We start from the raw sequence: 14,052 nt of genomic DNA, 5'->3' as shown, positions 1-14,052 counted from the left end.
TGCGACCTAAAGGGGGGGGGGGGGGATAGGACACGTTCGATTCCTGTTTTGAATAGTGTGCCGTCGATGGGTTTCATTCCATTTCAAGGTGCTTTTTGACACTTGTGTAAACTTCGCGCACTGCCACTCCAACATCCAATCACAGAGCTTGAGGACTGATCACAGGGGCTGCAGTCGGATAGTTTAAAAATCAGCTCCTAAGTTCTAACCCTATCGTCTATTCCTTGACCTCTGAGTGAAACGTCACGGGGTTAAGGGATAGTGGATAGGAGAATTAAAAAGGACTTAGGAGAAGAGACTGCGGTACTTTAGAGAATCCGAATGCACTTTCACTATCCGACGTGTTTATGATGCGCCAGCGGACGTCATTGTGTGCGTCTGCTGCTGTGGGGAAACTATGGAAACCACAGTTTTCTATACAGCGGACTACAACATGGATGTTTAATAAGAACGAGGGACTACTGTAAACTCATCTAGAGACTCTGCACCGTGCTCTGCTTTAGGCTTTATGAACGTGGACAACAGAGAAACATATTCTTCAGGACCAAAGTTGGAATTGAAATAAAAAAGGAAAGTGAAACTTATGCTCGTCACCCTCTCCAGTTCATATGATTGTAGGAACTAAATATCTTAAAATCAATACAGATGTATTTATTATAAACGTTAGTCCTTAACATCTATCACTGTGTATATCACCATTCAAACATCTTTTAAAAGTTGAACAAACCCCACACAGCTCAGTGAAGACTGAAATGTTGACTTTATTTGATCATTTCAGTAAAAACTAACGTTCATATTTATCTCTTTGATTATAATACTGATGAACGTTCAAAACAAAGCACTTTGGCAACTTACCACCTATGTTTTAAAAAGTTTAATAAGCACCGTAACTTTCATGATATCATTTCTCCGTCATAATCGTTTTTTTCCGTGAACGGCCGACTGTTGAGTGACGGCAAATGCTGCAGCTGCAAGGCATTGTGGGGCAGCATTTTCGCTTCTCCTGCCGGTTAGGGAGGTCCAGTGGTTCCTAAGCTAAAGGAGGTTATAAAGGAAGTTTGAAACCTCCTTTCCTATCATTCTCATCATTCTAGAGAATTCGAACGGCCCTTATCATGGCTTCCACTGAGGGACTTCCGGGTCATTTCACTCCTTTAGGAAGGTTCCTAAGCTAAATGGACTATTCGACTTAAGCCAGGGTTTGTCAAGCGCACATGGTGTAGTCCCAAACGATAGCTGAGGATTCTGGGTAGTGTAGTGTCTTCTGCCATCCAAAAACTCCGAAAAAATATTCGTTTCTCCGAATCGAAGGGGAAAAATACAAAAACATTGTACACAATTTAAACCAATCAATGGTGTGTAATTAACAAGGATAATTTGGTGTTTTTGAGTTGATGAGTAGTTCAGATATCACTGTAAAATCAATCGACAGTAAGGAGAATACTTACTTCCGGGTGTAAAATTCTCCGTTATCCAATGGGAATGGACGCTCGTAATACAATAAAGGGGACATGATCATTATCTTTTAAATAACGTTAACTAAAGGGAACAATCTATTTGACACAGCTGAAGCTCTGGCCTTCCTTAAAAACTAACTAATTTAATAAAAATCACAGTTGTATTACACACAATGCACTGTTTTTTAAGAACAAAAATTCGTAACTAATGTAATTTTTACATTCTGACGAAAAATTCAAATTATTATGAATACAAATAAAATAAAAGAAGCCTCCCGTGAGTTACTACAAGCTATATAGTAGATTTTAAAAACGTTTTATATAATAAAAGCTCACTGCGGTACGTTGTAGATATGCGTGTGTGCCTCATTCACTTTACATTGGGGTTTTTTGCGTGGTGCCGACACGTAAATGTAGCAGAATGCGTGACTCCACCACGCAATGCGGTGTTAAGGAGTCGTGGTGGAGTCACGCATTCTGGTGAGATCAGGTTGGATTTAGCGTGTGTTCAATTAGCATACCGCATCGCTATCGAACAACGCCGACACACCGTCCTCGTCCGATCCACCACTCGCACACTTCATCGTTAGTGTAGTCCACAGGGAACCCGAAATGTTCCCAAACAACTGATTTAAAAGAAGCAGGTGTGTTCTAGCTCCTGTGTGTTATCTGAAATCGCCATACTAACTTTTCTTCTTCTTGTACTTTGTTCGTTTTGTTGTTGTGTTTCTTCTTGTTCTTCATTTGTTGTTTAAGGGCGGCTGGCAAACAGCTTTTAGGTGCAATACCGCCCCCTGGCTTATAAATAGTGAAGTGGATACTGCCCTGAATGACAGACTTTTTTCCCATTCGTAAAAAAAAGGCATATTCATCGTGTGACTGCATGTGCCGAACCGTGACGGTACGGGACGAATACGGATACTGTTACACCCCTACTAGACGGTCAAAGTCAATACACACTATAGACAACAATTTGGTAAAATCATCAAAAAAGCTTGCACAGTATGTGGGTGGTCTATAGATGTTTAGGAAAAGAGCTCGAGAGGAGCATTTCAGCTGAAGGGCCACATATTCAAAAGAAGCAAAGTTTCCAAACATAGTCTGCTTGCATTGAAATAAATCATTCAACTAAATACTACTCCACCCCCTTTCTTACGCAGTCTTGCCTGACTCATAGAACTAAAGTTGGGAGGGGTTGATGCTATAAGAACAGCTCTGCTGTTGTTTTGGTCTAACCAAGTTTTTGTTAAAAATGCTAAAATCCAGATTATGCTTGGTGATAAAATCATTGATTACAAACGATTTACCTGCTAAAGACCTGACATTTAATAGAGCCAGTTTAAGTGTGTTTGATGTACTATCACTCTGATTGTTTGTGATAGACCGTGGAGTATGTGGAATCACTGTTACATTCGATACATTGAAACATATGCTTTTGGATTTTCAGTTTTTAACCTGAGTCATCAACCTTCTGTGGATGTTGGTTATAACAGAAATGGGTCGCTGCACTGGTATAGAAGCCTCTGGTCGTTGGGTGGTGCCAGAGAGCGAGATGGCAGGTGTCAGCGGCATCAGTGAAGAAAAGTTGCGGGTAGAAAAGTTTCTCGTAGTCAGTGTTATTGTGCATGACCCTATCCAGTTCTGCTGTGGTACTGAATTGTCATGTCTGTTTAGCAGTGTAGACAGCATAAAACATGTTAGCAGCCAGAGCACGGCTACCCTGGGAAAACAGGTCCACTGGGGCGGGTAACCTCCTATGTCACGGTGTTCACAGACACATCCGTGATAGGTTGGGGGGGGGACCTGCCTAGGGAGAGCTATAGGGAGTCGCTGGTCTCTGACAGAGACACGGCACAGCAACCTTCTACAGCTGTGGGCAGTGGTGTTAGTCCTCCAGCATTTCAAACCCTTAATACAGGGCAAACATGTGCTGGTGAGGAGCGACAACAGCACCACAGCACCACTACATCAACAGGCAGGGCGGAGTCCGCTCCGCCACCTTGTTGATCACAGCAGAGAACCTGTGGTTGTGGGCTTCAGAGATTGTGTTGTCTCTGAGAGCCCTCCACATCCCGGCACTGGAGAACAAGGGGGCCGACCTCATGTCAAGAGGTGGGCCCCTGCCAGGCGAGTGGGTGCTTCAGCCGGAGGTGGTGAAGCAGATCTGGGCCCAGTTCGGGAGAGCGGAGGTGGACCTGTTCGCCAGCCGGCACAACTGCCTGTACCCTGTGGTTTTCCAGGGCTCTGCGGGACAATCGTTTGCACACGAGCCATGGCCAAGAAAGCTGCTCTACGCCTTTCCACCGGTACGCCTCATTCTCCCTCTCCTGGAGAGGGTGAGAGGAGAGCGTCTGTCAGTCATCCTAGTGGCCCCAGATCGCCGCCTGGCGCCGTGGTTCGCAGTGGTGACACAGATGATGGTGGGCCAGCCCTGGGCGATTTCTCAGTTCTGGGGGGCGATGTCTCAGGAGGCAGGTGCAATCGGGGCGTTACCCACTCTGTGCCAACCTCTCCAGGCTTGGCTCCTGAGACGGACAGGCTGAGACAGGGGGGACTGTCTGACAAGGCCAAAGTGGTTGGGATTCCAGCGATGGTGTGAAGAGGGGAGCCTAGAGCCCCTGTTGTGTACGTTGGGCTTGCTCATTCCACAATTAAAGTGTATGCAGCAGCCACCTCGTCCTGCCATGAGGGATTTGCCGCTTATGTCACGTTTTTACAGGGGGTCAGGAGGCAGCACCCAGTAGTGCATGTCTCCACCCCACAATGGGATCTGCCATTGGTGTTCGAGGCTCTGGTCACAGAACCATTTGAGCCTCTGAAGCTCTCCTCCCTGAAAGTACTGTCATGGAAGACAGCCTTAACGTCGGCCAAGAGAGTGTCCGAGCTGACCGCTCTGTCGGTGTACCCAAGTTGCTTAGTGATCCGGTGTGACCGTAGCGGGGCGACACTCAGACCGAACCCCTCCTTTGCTCGTTCAGATCAAGGGCTATTCAGTTAGGGGGCTTTAGTCTTCCACCCCATAGTAGGGCCAGGGAAGCTACATTTCACCTCCTCTGCCCGGTGCGTGTGCTGGCATGTTATGTGGAGTGCACGGCTGCCACTAGGCGCACTGAACAGATGTTTGTGTGCTCTGGGGGCGGCATGGCCGGTAAAGCTCTGTCCAAGAAATGTTGTTGTTTTATCACCTGGACATGTCTGGCTCCTTCTCGTCATCTGTGCTTGCTGGGGCAACACAGGACTGGTGAGGGGGGTCGGCTGTGGGTCAGCAGGTATCTTCCCCCCCCCCCCCCCCGGACATAATGCACTTATGTTTTCCCATGCTCCGTGGGAACCCGGGAAACGTGGTGCGCAGTAAGCCCCATACAGGGCTGGGGGGCTATCCCTGCCTGCCTATGGGCAGGCGGGGAGAGCCCTCCTCACTGTTTTCCAGGCACACTATTCACGAGGTAAGCGTGTCTGAGTGTGCCCTACCAGCCAGGTAAACTGCGGCCCCGACTTCTGCCCGGGCACAACCGGAGGAGAGGAGGTTGCGGTGCAGTGGCTATTAACCAAAAAAAAGCCGCTCCACCCACTGTACCAATAGAGTCCAGTCGAGGGCGGAGCCTGTTTCAGTTATAACGGTGGGTTACGTATTGTAACCCTAGTCATATAAGCACTCGGGCCCTGTCTGTTCTATGCTGCACGCTGAAGAGAAGTGTAGGATGACAGCTAGGAGGTGAGGCCGCCTTATGGCGGGCTTGCGCTCGCATTCAGGTAGGTCCCCCTCAGGGGGCCGGCTACGGTTATAGATATCTCAGTTGATGAATGCTTGCATAGTGTGGTTGAGAGGTAGTACCCATAGAGTCCAGTAGAGGGCTCTGCCTGTGCTTATATTACTAGGGTTACAATACGTAACCCACTGTTACATCCACAATGCAAAAGTGCCTACAAACCATGACAAAAAGGTTACGCTACATCGTTAGCCGCACTGTTTAAGTAAATAGGTTGTGATCGCTATCGTGTAAAGATGGCCGACTTGCTGTTGATGACATCACAATCCCATGCCCTGTTGCTCATCTATTGATAATACATGTATTCACACATTTCTTTTGTCTTTAAGGTTTTTTCCAAGAAGAAAAGTTCTCAATGGCATTTAACTACAAACCAGGTTGTAGGAGATAGTTTTGGCAAAAATATTCACAAACCTTCCCTGTGGAACGGACCCCTTTCCAAACGCAGAAGTAGCAAACGACCCAGACAGCCAGGAGACACAGCAGCACCTCCCACTGCACTCCACCCAACTCCTCTATCCCCCCAGACATAGACAACACGCCTCTCCTGCAAGGGGACACAAGACAGTCAATGATAAGTGCAATAAATCACAATATACTTTAAACATGATCCATTGCTGCTGCTATACATAATTTATTATGAGCTTCACGGGACAACATTGACTCACTCCCAGAACTCAGAGACTGAAGACTTGGTGAGATTTCCAGATGTCCAGTTTACTGACTGGTTGCCTCTGTGTGTTTGAGTAGAGTTTAAGGAGGACAGGTCCACACATCTGTCTGTTAGTTGGAAAGCAAATCAAAATGTGGTTAAAGTGAAAATCTTTATATCAGATGATAGTAAAATGGTCACTCATTTGGTTATTGTTTTTAGTCATGAAACACAGCAATGTGCCAACAAGGCAAGGTAGAAGGTTGGTACAGCACATTATACAGTATAACAAATTCAAATATTTAAAAAAATATATGCTTTGAAAATCTTGTAAAATCTTGTGTGAGGAAATGCATTCTACACATCACCCACAGATGACCATGCAGACCCGGTCTTAACTCTGTCACCTTTGAATTACTCAACTATCCCCGCAAATATAAGCTATATATAATAATTAATTAAAATGTTAAACATTTATGCAGTGTAATATCAGAATCATTTGCGGTCTTTGTCTCCAGGACAGTTGATGTGAAGAAGATATCAGTCAGTTAGCAAACAGATCAATACGTTTGCAAACCTTATTCAAAATAATTATTTGCATTTAGTGATTCTATTGTCTAGCTCTCTGCTAACCATGTGTTTCTCTTGGAAGATATTCATATTTATTAAATTTAATTTCACGGTATATCATAACTTAGAAGCTAAATTAGCTTTTGTCTCTCTGTTTCTCAAAGGGTAGCAAATTGGTAGCTCTGGGTAAAAAGTTAACGTTTGCCAAAGTAGAACACGTTTTGATCAAGTTGCTTTTTCCACATTGTTTCATAGTTTGTTAAATGTATGTTATTGTGTGCCGCTCATGTTTTGTGCATAATTTGTGGATATGAGTTATTTTAGAATTTGTCAGTTGATTTCCTCTACCTTTTTGTTCTCTGGTAAGTTTTCCGTGTGTTGAAAGTGATACAAAAATGTTTCATGCCATTGATTTCCATCATGTGACCAGGGTGATCATTTATAAAACATGAAATCAATCCGATTATTACCATAACATTTATGTAAAGGAGACCGTGTCTCAAAAGAGCTCTTGAAGAATAATGTATTTGTCAATAAAGGAAAAGGTAGATGCTTTTGCACCCAGGTGTACATAGTCAACAATGCTGTTTGCCCCGTGGCAAACATTAGATTTGGTTTTGAATGTATGTATAGATATGCAAATGTATAACATTGGTTGCGATTGCTTGTTTAGGTAATTGGAACATCAGAGATCAGTGTTATATTGGACTTTACAGACCAACTAACCCAACCTAATCTGGGATTGTAGATACTAGGCACCTATTAGTCAATCATTAATTAGGATGTTTCCGGCATAAAATAAATACAGTTGGTCGGGGTATGGGTGTGAAGATCCGAATAGCTGCTGTGTGACAAATCTTACCTGGGTGCAAATAGACTGTAAAACAACAGCTGACTGGCACTTCGAAAGAAGTAAGTACTTTAGGACCTTTGAACCCGCTGTACGTCCACCCATACTTCCCCTATACAGACCTGTGTTCCAGGGATTGTTGCAGGTGGCCCAGGGCAGAGGGTCTCTGAAGCAATAGATGAGGTAGAGGAGGGCCCAAGCCAGGATAATGGTGTAGACTCGGGCATAAAGTTGGATCACTATATAAGAATAGCCAGTACCTGGAGAGACAGAGAGATCATCCGAAATACCCTCGGTTTAAGCTGTAAAGAATATGTGTAAAGAAGCCGGATGTAAATTAATCACGGCAGCGTTTAGCTGAGTTTCTGCTGGTAGACAGCCTTCTCTTCACATAGCTCACTGCTCGCATGTGGACGCTCCAAAGGGGCGTGGCCAGCAGCAGCTCGGTTACATTTAAAGAGCCAGACCCAGAATCAGCACTTTAGTAACAGGGCTGAAATAGATTGGTATGAGGCATGCTACCATGGGTGATCTGTTTCGTATTTGGAGTAAAACACTTCAGAGACATATTTTGTATAGATATGGTCTTATAATATTGTTCAAATATAGCATACTAGGTGACCTAAACTCAGAAAACATCAGATGTAAAGGATACAAGCTTGTTGATGTATCTCCCCAAATACAGGCAAGGACAAATAAACAAGGGTGGATAAACTGCAGCTGCCTTTGATATAATGGGCTTTCATAATAACCGTGATCTACATATCCATCATTTAAATTTGATGAATTGCCATTTTCACACGTTTTTCTAATTGATTTCTCGACCAAAGTGTTATTGTTCTAGGGCAGTGACTGTGAGTGTGTGTGTATTATTGGCCTCATTCAATCATCAGAGCTGAGGCTTTGTATAAGTGCAACAGGAGTGCAATATTTACATTTTAAGTACTGTACAGGCATAAATGAGGACCTATATTTTAGACTTCTTTTGTAAACAATCATTTCCGTGGCCCATTCCACAACACCATGCCCAAATGCAAGAGTCCTAATGGTAGAATACCACTATAAAATGGTCACATGTTTCATGACATTTGTCTTTCCTGAGAAAAATGTCAATGCCAAACAAAACAGAGATTGTGCTTCAGAGTTTTTTTGTTTTGTCTCAGAAGTCCACTGTGGCTGAAAACAAGGTTAACAGGAAAAGTCTGTACATTCATTAATATGTATTAATGTGTGAAGAGTCCATACTGTATGACATATCAAATATGATATTTGGTTGAATAACAATGCTTTAGGCATGTAGAGTCTGGGGTGTAACGGTATTCGTCCCGTACCGCCACGGTTCGGACGTCACATGCAGTCACATGCAGTCACATGCAGTCGCACATGCAGTCACACGGCGAATGCGCCTTTTTTACGAGTGGGAAAAAAGTCTTTCACTTAGGGCAGTATTACACTATATATAATCCAGGGGGGGGTATTGCACCTAAAAGCCAGCTGCCCGTAAATAACAAATGAAAAACAAGAACAAAATACAACAAAACGAACACAATACATGAAGAAGAAAAGTCAGTTGCTACAGCGAGTTCACACAACACACAGGAGCTAGAAGACCCACCTGCTTCTTTTAAATCAGCTGTGTGGGAACATTTCCGGTTCCCTGTGGACTACAACAATGATGGGGTGCGAGTTGTGGATCGGACGAGGACGGTGTGTCGGCGTTGTTCGACAGCGGTGCGGTATGCTAGTGGTAACACGTCAAACATGCTCAATCACATCCGAGTCAGTCTCAGTCCCCAGCGAGAGGGTTTTCTCGACGGCAGGTGACACAGTTACCGCCAACAGATCTGCCCTCACTACTGACAACGTAGACAAACTCATCTTTTTGAAGACAAACTTGAAAATAGAGTAAAGCTTGAGTTAATTACACATGTTAATTACACATGTTAGACATTGCTCCTAAAGGTAGGCTACAGATTTTATTTAGTTTTATATTTATCATTGTATTTATTTTATATTTTGACATCAGGATATGTTATACAGTTCTGTATTGCCTTTTATTGATTTTGATTGTAACTCTTTCTTATTATTTATTTTAATATTTTCAAGACATTCTTTTTAGTTGTACAGCTTATTTAACCTTTTGGTTTGACATCAGCCATTATAAATAATATGGCCATGAGTGTGTGTGTTACTGTTTGTGCTTTGTTTTTAACTGTGTAATACAGTTAATGATTCCAAATGTGAGAGTTCCTTATTTTCATACCAAAACTTGCACGACTGTTAAAAATAAATAACAGCAAAAAAAATATGCATTTGGGTCTTTTTTTTGCTTTTCCTTGTTGTACCGAACCCGTACCGAACCGTAACCCCCAAACCGTAGTAGTATTAGTATTCTTAATTCACATACAGTTGTGGGGTCAATATTAACAAAACACAATGATTATGATTCCTGTGTCTTGTATTGGTAGGATGGGGTACGTTCACGAAGTATGGCTTCAGGGATTTTCATTTTAGAAAACTTGGTGTTTCCTGAAATACATTTTCAGTTCTAGCCAGTTTTAAATTACATAATCCCTAATTGTCTAGTTGCCAGCTCATCAGCTGAAAATGTCATAAATGGAATCAGTATCGTATTGTCAACATAGGCTATTATGCCATTAAGGCTAATTAACCCATTTTATACTAATTGTGCAAATTGCCCAACATGTGCAAGTTAATATCCGGCAGTTTGTGCTGGGGACCAGTACCATACATTTCTAACGTAAAACGTGTGGTTACCCTGTGCCAGCGGGCAGAGCTTGCTCCAGCAGGTCATGGCGCCCTCTTGTGTGTACTGACCCATCGCGGTCTCCATCAGGTAAAGCGGCACGCCACACAGCAGGGCAAAGAAACAATACGGCACCAGAAAGGCACCTGAACACACAGAATATTCACACCTGAGACTATGACATGGATGTTCAGTTTTGATGTTCCCCTACATTTAATAATAACCATGAGAAGGACAGATTCTGCATGAATAAAGTGATAATAAAATGTAGATGTACAACAAATATTACTGTTATGGTGCGTTCACGCCGCAAGCGGCTGTCAGCTGTGTTTCCTCGCCTCATAGAGAGGCGAAGTCCCTCCCCTTCCGGTGGACCTCCATGGGACCTTATTTCAGAAAAAGTATTGAAGTCAATGGAGAGAGAAAGATTATCTTTTGATCCCGTTTGAATTGTGCAACGAATTACACATATGATGTTTGTCAATTTAAAAGATCATTTTGCAAGTAAAAAAAAAGAAAATGTGTCGTAAAACTGTGAAGTAACACAATATTTTGTGTGAAACGCTCAATGAACTACATCTCCGGTCTTGCATACGTCACCAACACCAAGATGGCCGTCACGTTGGCACATTTCACCTCTTTCTTTCAGAATGAAGCGAGAAGTATTAAAAGAGGTGAAAATCACTACACGTCTGGCCATGTTGAGAGCTGTACACACACAAAAGGGGAGTTAGTCTGTTCCAGCATGCGGGACCGGTTTTACAAGGTGTCAGTGAGTAACACAAGTGTAATGTGTAACCTTAATGTACGCGACTCTGGGATTTGTAGGCTTTCTAGTTGCGTATTTTTCATAGTCTTATATTTCAACAGTTTTAAGACAAACTGTGACTTTTTTGACATGGAAATGATTTTTTAAGATTGACAAACATATGATGTGTAAATTGTGGCACAATTCAAATGGGATCGAAAGATGCGTTTTCTCTCCCCATTGACTTCAATACATAATTCTTCAGAAATAGGGTCCCATGGGGTGGAAGTAGATGGGCGTGACTTCGCCACTCTATTCAAACAGGATGCGCTGCTGAGGGGGTGGGGCTTATCTCCATGTAAATACTATGGTAGATTAACTACAACAAAATTAACATATTTGACCGTTTTAAACTAAACCGTTTTAAAGGTGTGTTTCCTGAATGGATATCTGTGGCCTGTACTATGAAGCAGGATTTGCGGTTAGCGATGTAACCGCTGAAAAAGGTTGGGAACCACTGATACTTTTTACTCCACTACATTTACTTGAACACTCACAGTTACTAGTTACTTTGCACATATAATAATAACACATATATGCCCATATAGTATAATGCAGTACTGCATGCACTACTAAACTACACAGTATCTAAATCTGGTCCAAATTGAACGACTACAACACTGAAATGCTCTAGTGTAAAAACATGATACAATTAAAACCATCATCATATAATACTTTGAAAGATCCATTCTGCATAATGAGTACTTTTACTTTTGATACTTGAAGTACATTTAGCTGATATTATGCATGTACTTTATATTATTATGAAATACACCATTATGCAGAATGAGTACTTATATTTCTTTGTACTTTAGGTAATTTGAATTACTTTTGAATTTTTAAAAGTATATATTTTTTAAATCAGGACTTTTACTTCTATATGAGTATTTTAAGACTATAGTATTTGTAATTGTATTTAAGTAAAGGATCTGTGTACTTCTTCCGGCATTGATGTTATGTCATGCCAACAGGCTCTACAGTTTCTTGGCTGTTTTACTTGTGCTTGGTAGATAGTCAGGTCTACAAAAAGAACACATACAGAAGTAGATTAATAATAATTGCTACTGAGTACAATAACTTCCATTATTTTAGCAGCCGTGTATCCATGTGGCTATAAACTCAATATATATACTTTCAAATGTTATTTTTCATGTAACCTCAAAGTATTTAGATTATTTTCAGTTATTTTTACACACTCCTCATCATTACTAGAGATTAGGGATTGTCATGACATCATTTAAAATGTCACAGTTGATTGTATGTAAAGCTCACCTCCTCCGTTCTTATAGCATAGGTAGGGGAATCTCCACACATTGCCCAGGCCCACCACATTGCCTGCTGCTGCCAGAATATATTCCCTTTTCCTCGTCCACTGTTCCCTCTTTTCCACTTTGTTCTCCATTTGTGTTCCTCTTTCAGTCCTCTGCTCAGTACTGCAGTACACACCCCTGCACACAGCATACTGATTGTTATGACTGTTGCCTGAGGCCTTGGGAGTAGAGAGAGGAAGTGCTTATTATAATTAGAAACAAACTGCTGTGTTTTTAACACAGGATGAATCTGATGATTACACTTCTGATGTATGTTCTGTTGAATTGCTTTTCCGAGGTGATCAAAGAGGGTGTGGACGGGGCCGTGGCGGAAGGGACGGACGAGGTGGAGGGCGAGGTGGGGCACGAGGTGGAGGACAGGGAGGAGGAAAATTCCCGGAGGGAAGTTGCTTTTTGTGTGGCAAATGTGGACATTGGGAAAACGACTGCAGAGCAAAGAGGCCACAGGAAGGAACGGAGGACTGGGTGGAGAAGGCATGACTAGAGCCAAGTGCATCTGCAAAATCAGGTCATGTATTATCACACACAAACATAGACCCTGAACAGATGAAAAAGGTTAACGTAGAAAGTCAAACAACAGAAACAACTACAAAACAAGATAACCCAAATCAAGATGACCTAAGACAAAATGACTCAGACCTTGACGGTGACACAGAAGCAAGTTCAGATAACGTGTCTATCAGCTCATCCGATGAGGAAGTGGATATTTTAGAATTAGGTACAGTAGAATTAATGCTGGCTCACGTAGAGATACCATTTGTTACCTTAAAAGTAATGGGAATAGATGTAACCAGATTATGCAAAACCGTTTGTTCAGACAGCAGATTGTAAGAATGGATTTATGACGTCAGTACTCACTCACCTCTCTAAAGAACCAGCACCTTACCGTGGTAGAGAGGTTTGTGTGCCCTGATGAACCTGGGGGCTGTGTTGTCTGGAACCTTGTGTTCCTAGTAGGGTCTCCCATGGCAAATTGGTCTCAGGCAAGGTGCCAGACTAAGATTGGTTCAAAAGACGTCATGAAAGGAAAAACAAGAAGTGAGGATACCCGGCCCGGAGGAAGCCCGGGGTCCCTTTCTGGAGCCAGGCCCAGAAGGAGGACTCGTCGGCGAGCGTCTGGTGGCCGGGCTTGCCACGGAGCCCGGCCGGGCCCAGCCCGAAAAGGCAACGTGGGCAACACTTCCGCTTCTCCCTCCCGCGGGCCCACCACCTACGGGAAACAACGATGGGGTCGGGTGCGCTGCCAGAAGGGTGGCAGTGAAAGCAGAGGGTCTCGACGGACCAGACCCGGGCGGCAGAAGCTGGCTTTGGGGACGTGGAACGTCACCTCTCTGGGGGGGAAGGAGCCGGAGCTTGTGCGGGAGGTGGAGCGGTACCAGTTGGATCTGGTTGGGCTCACCTCTACGCACAGCGTCGGCTCTGGAACCTTACTTCTGGATAGGGGTTGGACTCTATTCTTCTCCAGAGTTGCTCAAGGTGTGAGGCGCCGGGCGGGTGTGGGGATACTCACAAGTCCCCGGTTAGGTGCTTCGTTGTTGGAGTTTACCCCAGTGGACGAGAGGGTCGCCTCCCTACGCCTGCGGGTTATGGGGGGGAAAACTCTGACTGTTGTGTGTGCTGATGCACCCAACAGCAGTTCAGAGTATACGGCCTTCTTGGAGACCCTGGAAAGAGTCCTGTATGGGGCTCCTGAAGGGGACTCTTTAATCTTGCTGGGAGACTTCAACGCACATGTGGGCAATGATGGAGACACTTGGAGGGGCGTGATTGGGAGGAACGGCCCCCCTGATCTGAACCGGAGTGGTGGTTTGTTACTGGACTTCTGTGCTAGTCATGGATTGGCCATA

At 43.6% G+C, this 14,052-nt stretch overlaps 1 protein-coding gene across 1 annotated transcript; it reads right to left on the bottom strand.

Annotated features, from left to right (window-relative positions):
- Nucleotides 1–4,170: 4,170 nt before the first annotated feature.
- Nucleotides 4,171–12,310, bottom strand: LOC117442454 (sodium- and chloride-dependent GABA transporter 3-like). Its single transcript, XM_034078457.2, has 6 exons — nucleotides 12,147–12,310; nucleotides 10,078–10,212; nucleotides 7,422–7,559; nucleotides 5,896–6,007; nucleotides 5,642–5,774; nucleotides 4,171–4,296 (listed from the first exon to the last, which is right to left on the bottom strand). The coding sequence occupies exons 1-6, from the start codon at nucleotides 12,274–12,276 to the stop codon at nucleotides 4,171–4,173; spliced, it is 774 nt and encodes a 257-aa protein (XP_033934348.2). The 5' UTR covers nucleotides 12,277–12,310.
- Between the last annotated feature and the right edge of the window lie 1,742 nt (nucleotides 12,311–14,052).

This window comes from Pseudochaenichthys georgianus, unplaced genomic scaffold, assembly GCF_902827115.2.
Source record: "Pseudochaenichthys georgianus unplaced genomic scaffold, fPseGeo1.2 scaffold_432_arrow_ctg1, whole genome shotgun sequence".
In the NCBI taxonomy this organism is placed as follows: Eukaryota; Metazoa; Chordata; class Actinopteri; order Perciformes; family Channichthyidae; genus Pseudochaenichthys; species Pseudochaenichthys georgianus.
The sequence above is the reverse complement of the archived record's forward strand: the minus strand, read 5'-3'. Positions and strand labels throughout refer to the sequence as shown.

What these genes read in the sequence shown, in the direction of transcription:
- LOC117442454 (XM_034078457.2), bottom strand. Translation starts at nt 12,276, where the DNA reads ATGGAGAACAAAGTGGAAAAGAGGGAACAGTGGACGAGGAAAAGGGAA. An exon ending in CAACAATCCCTGGAACACAG is followed by an intron (nt 6,008 to 7,421) that starts GTCTGTATAGGG and finishes TCCAACTAACAG; the next exon opens with ACAGATGTGTGGACCTGTCC. An exon ending in TCAGTCTCTGAGTTCTGGGA is followed by an intron (nt 5,775 to 5,895) that starts GTGAGTCAATGT and finishes GTCCCCTTGCAG; the next exon opens with GAGAGGCGTGTTGTCTATGT.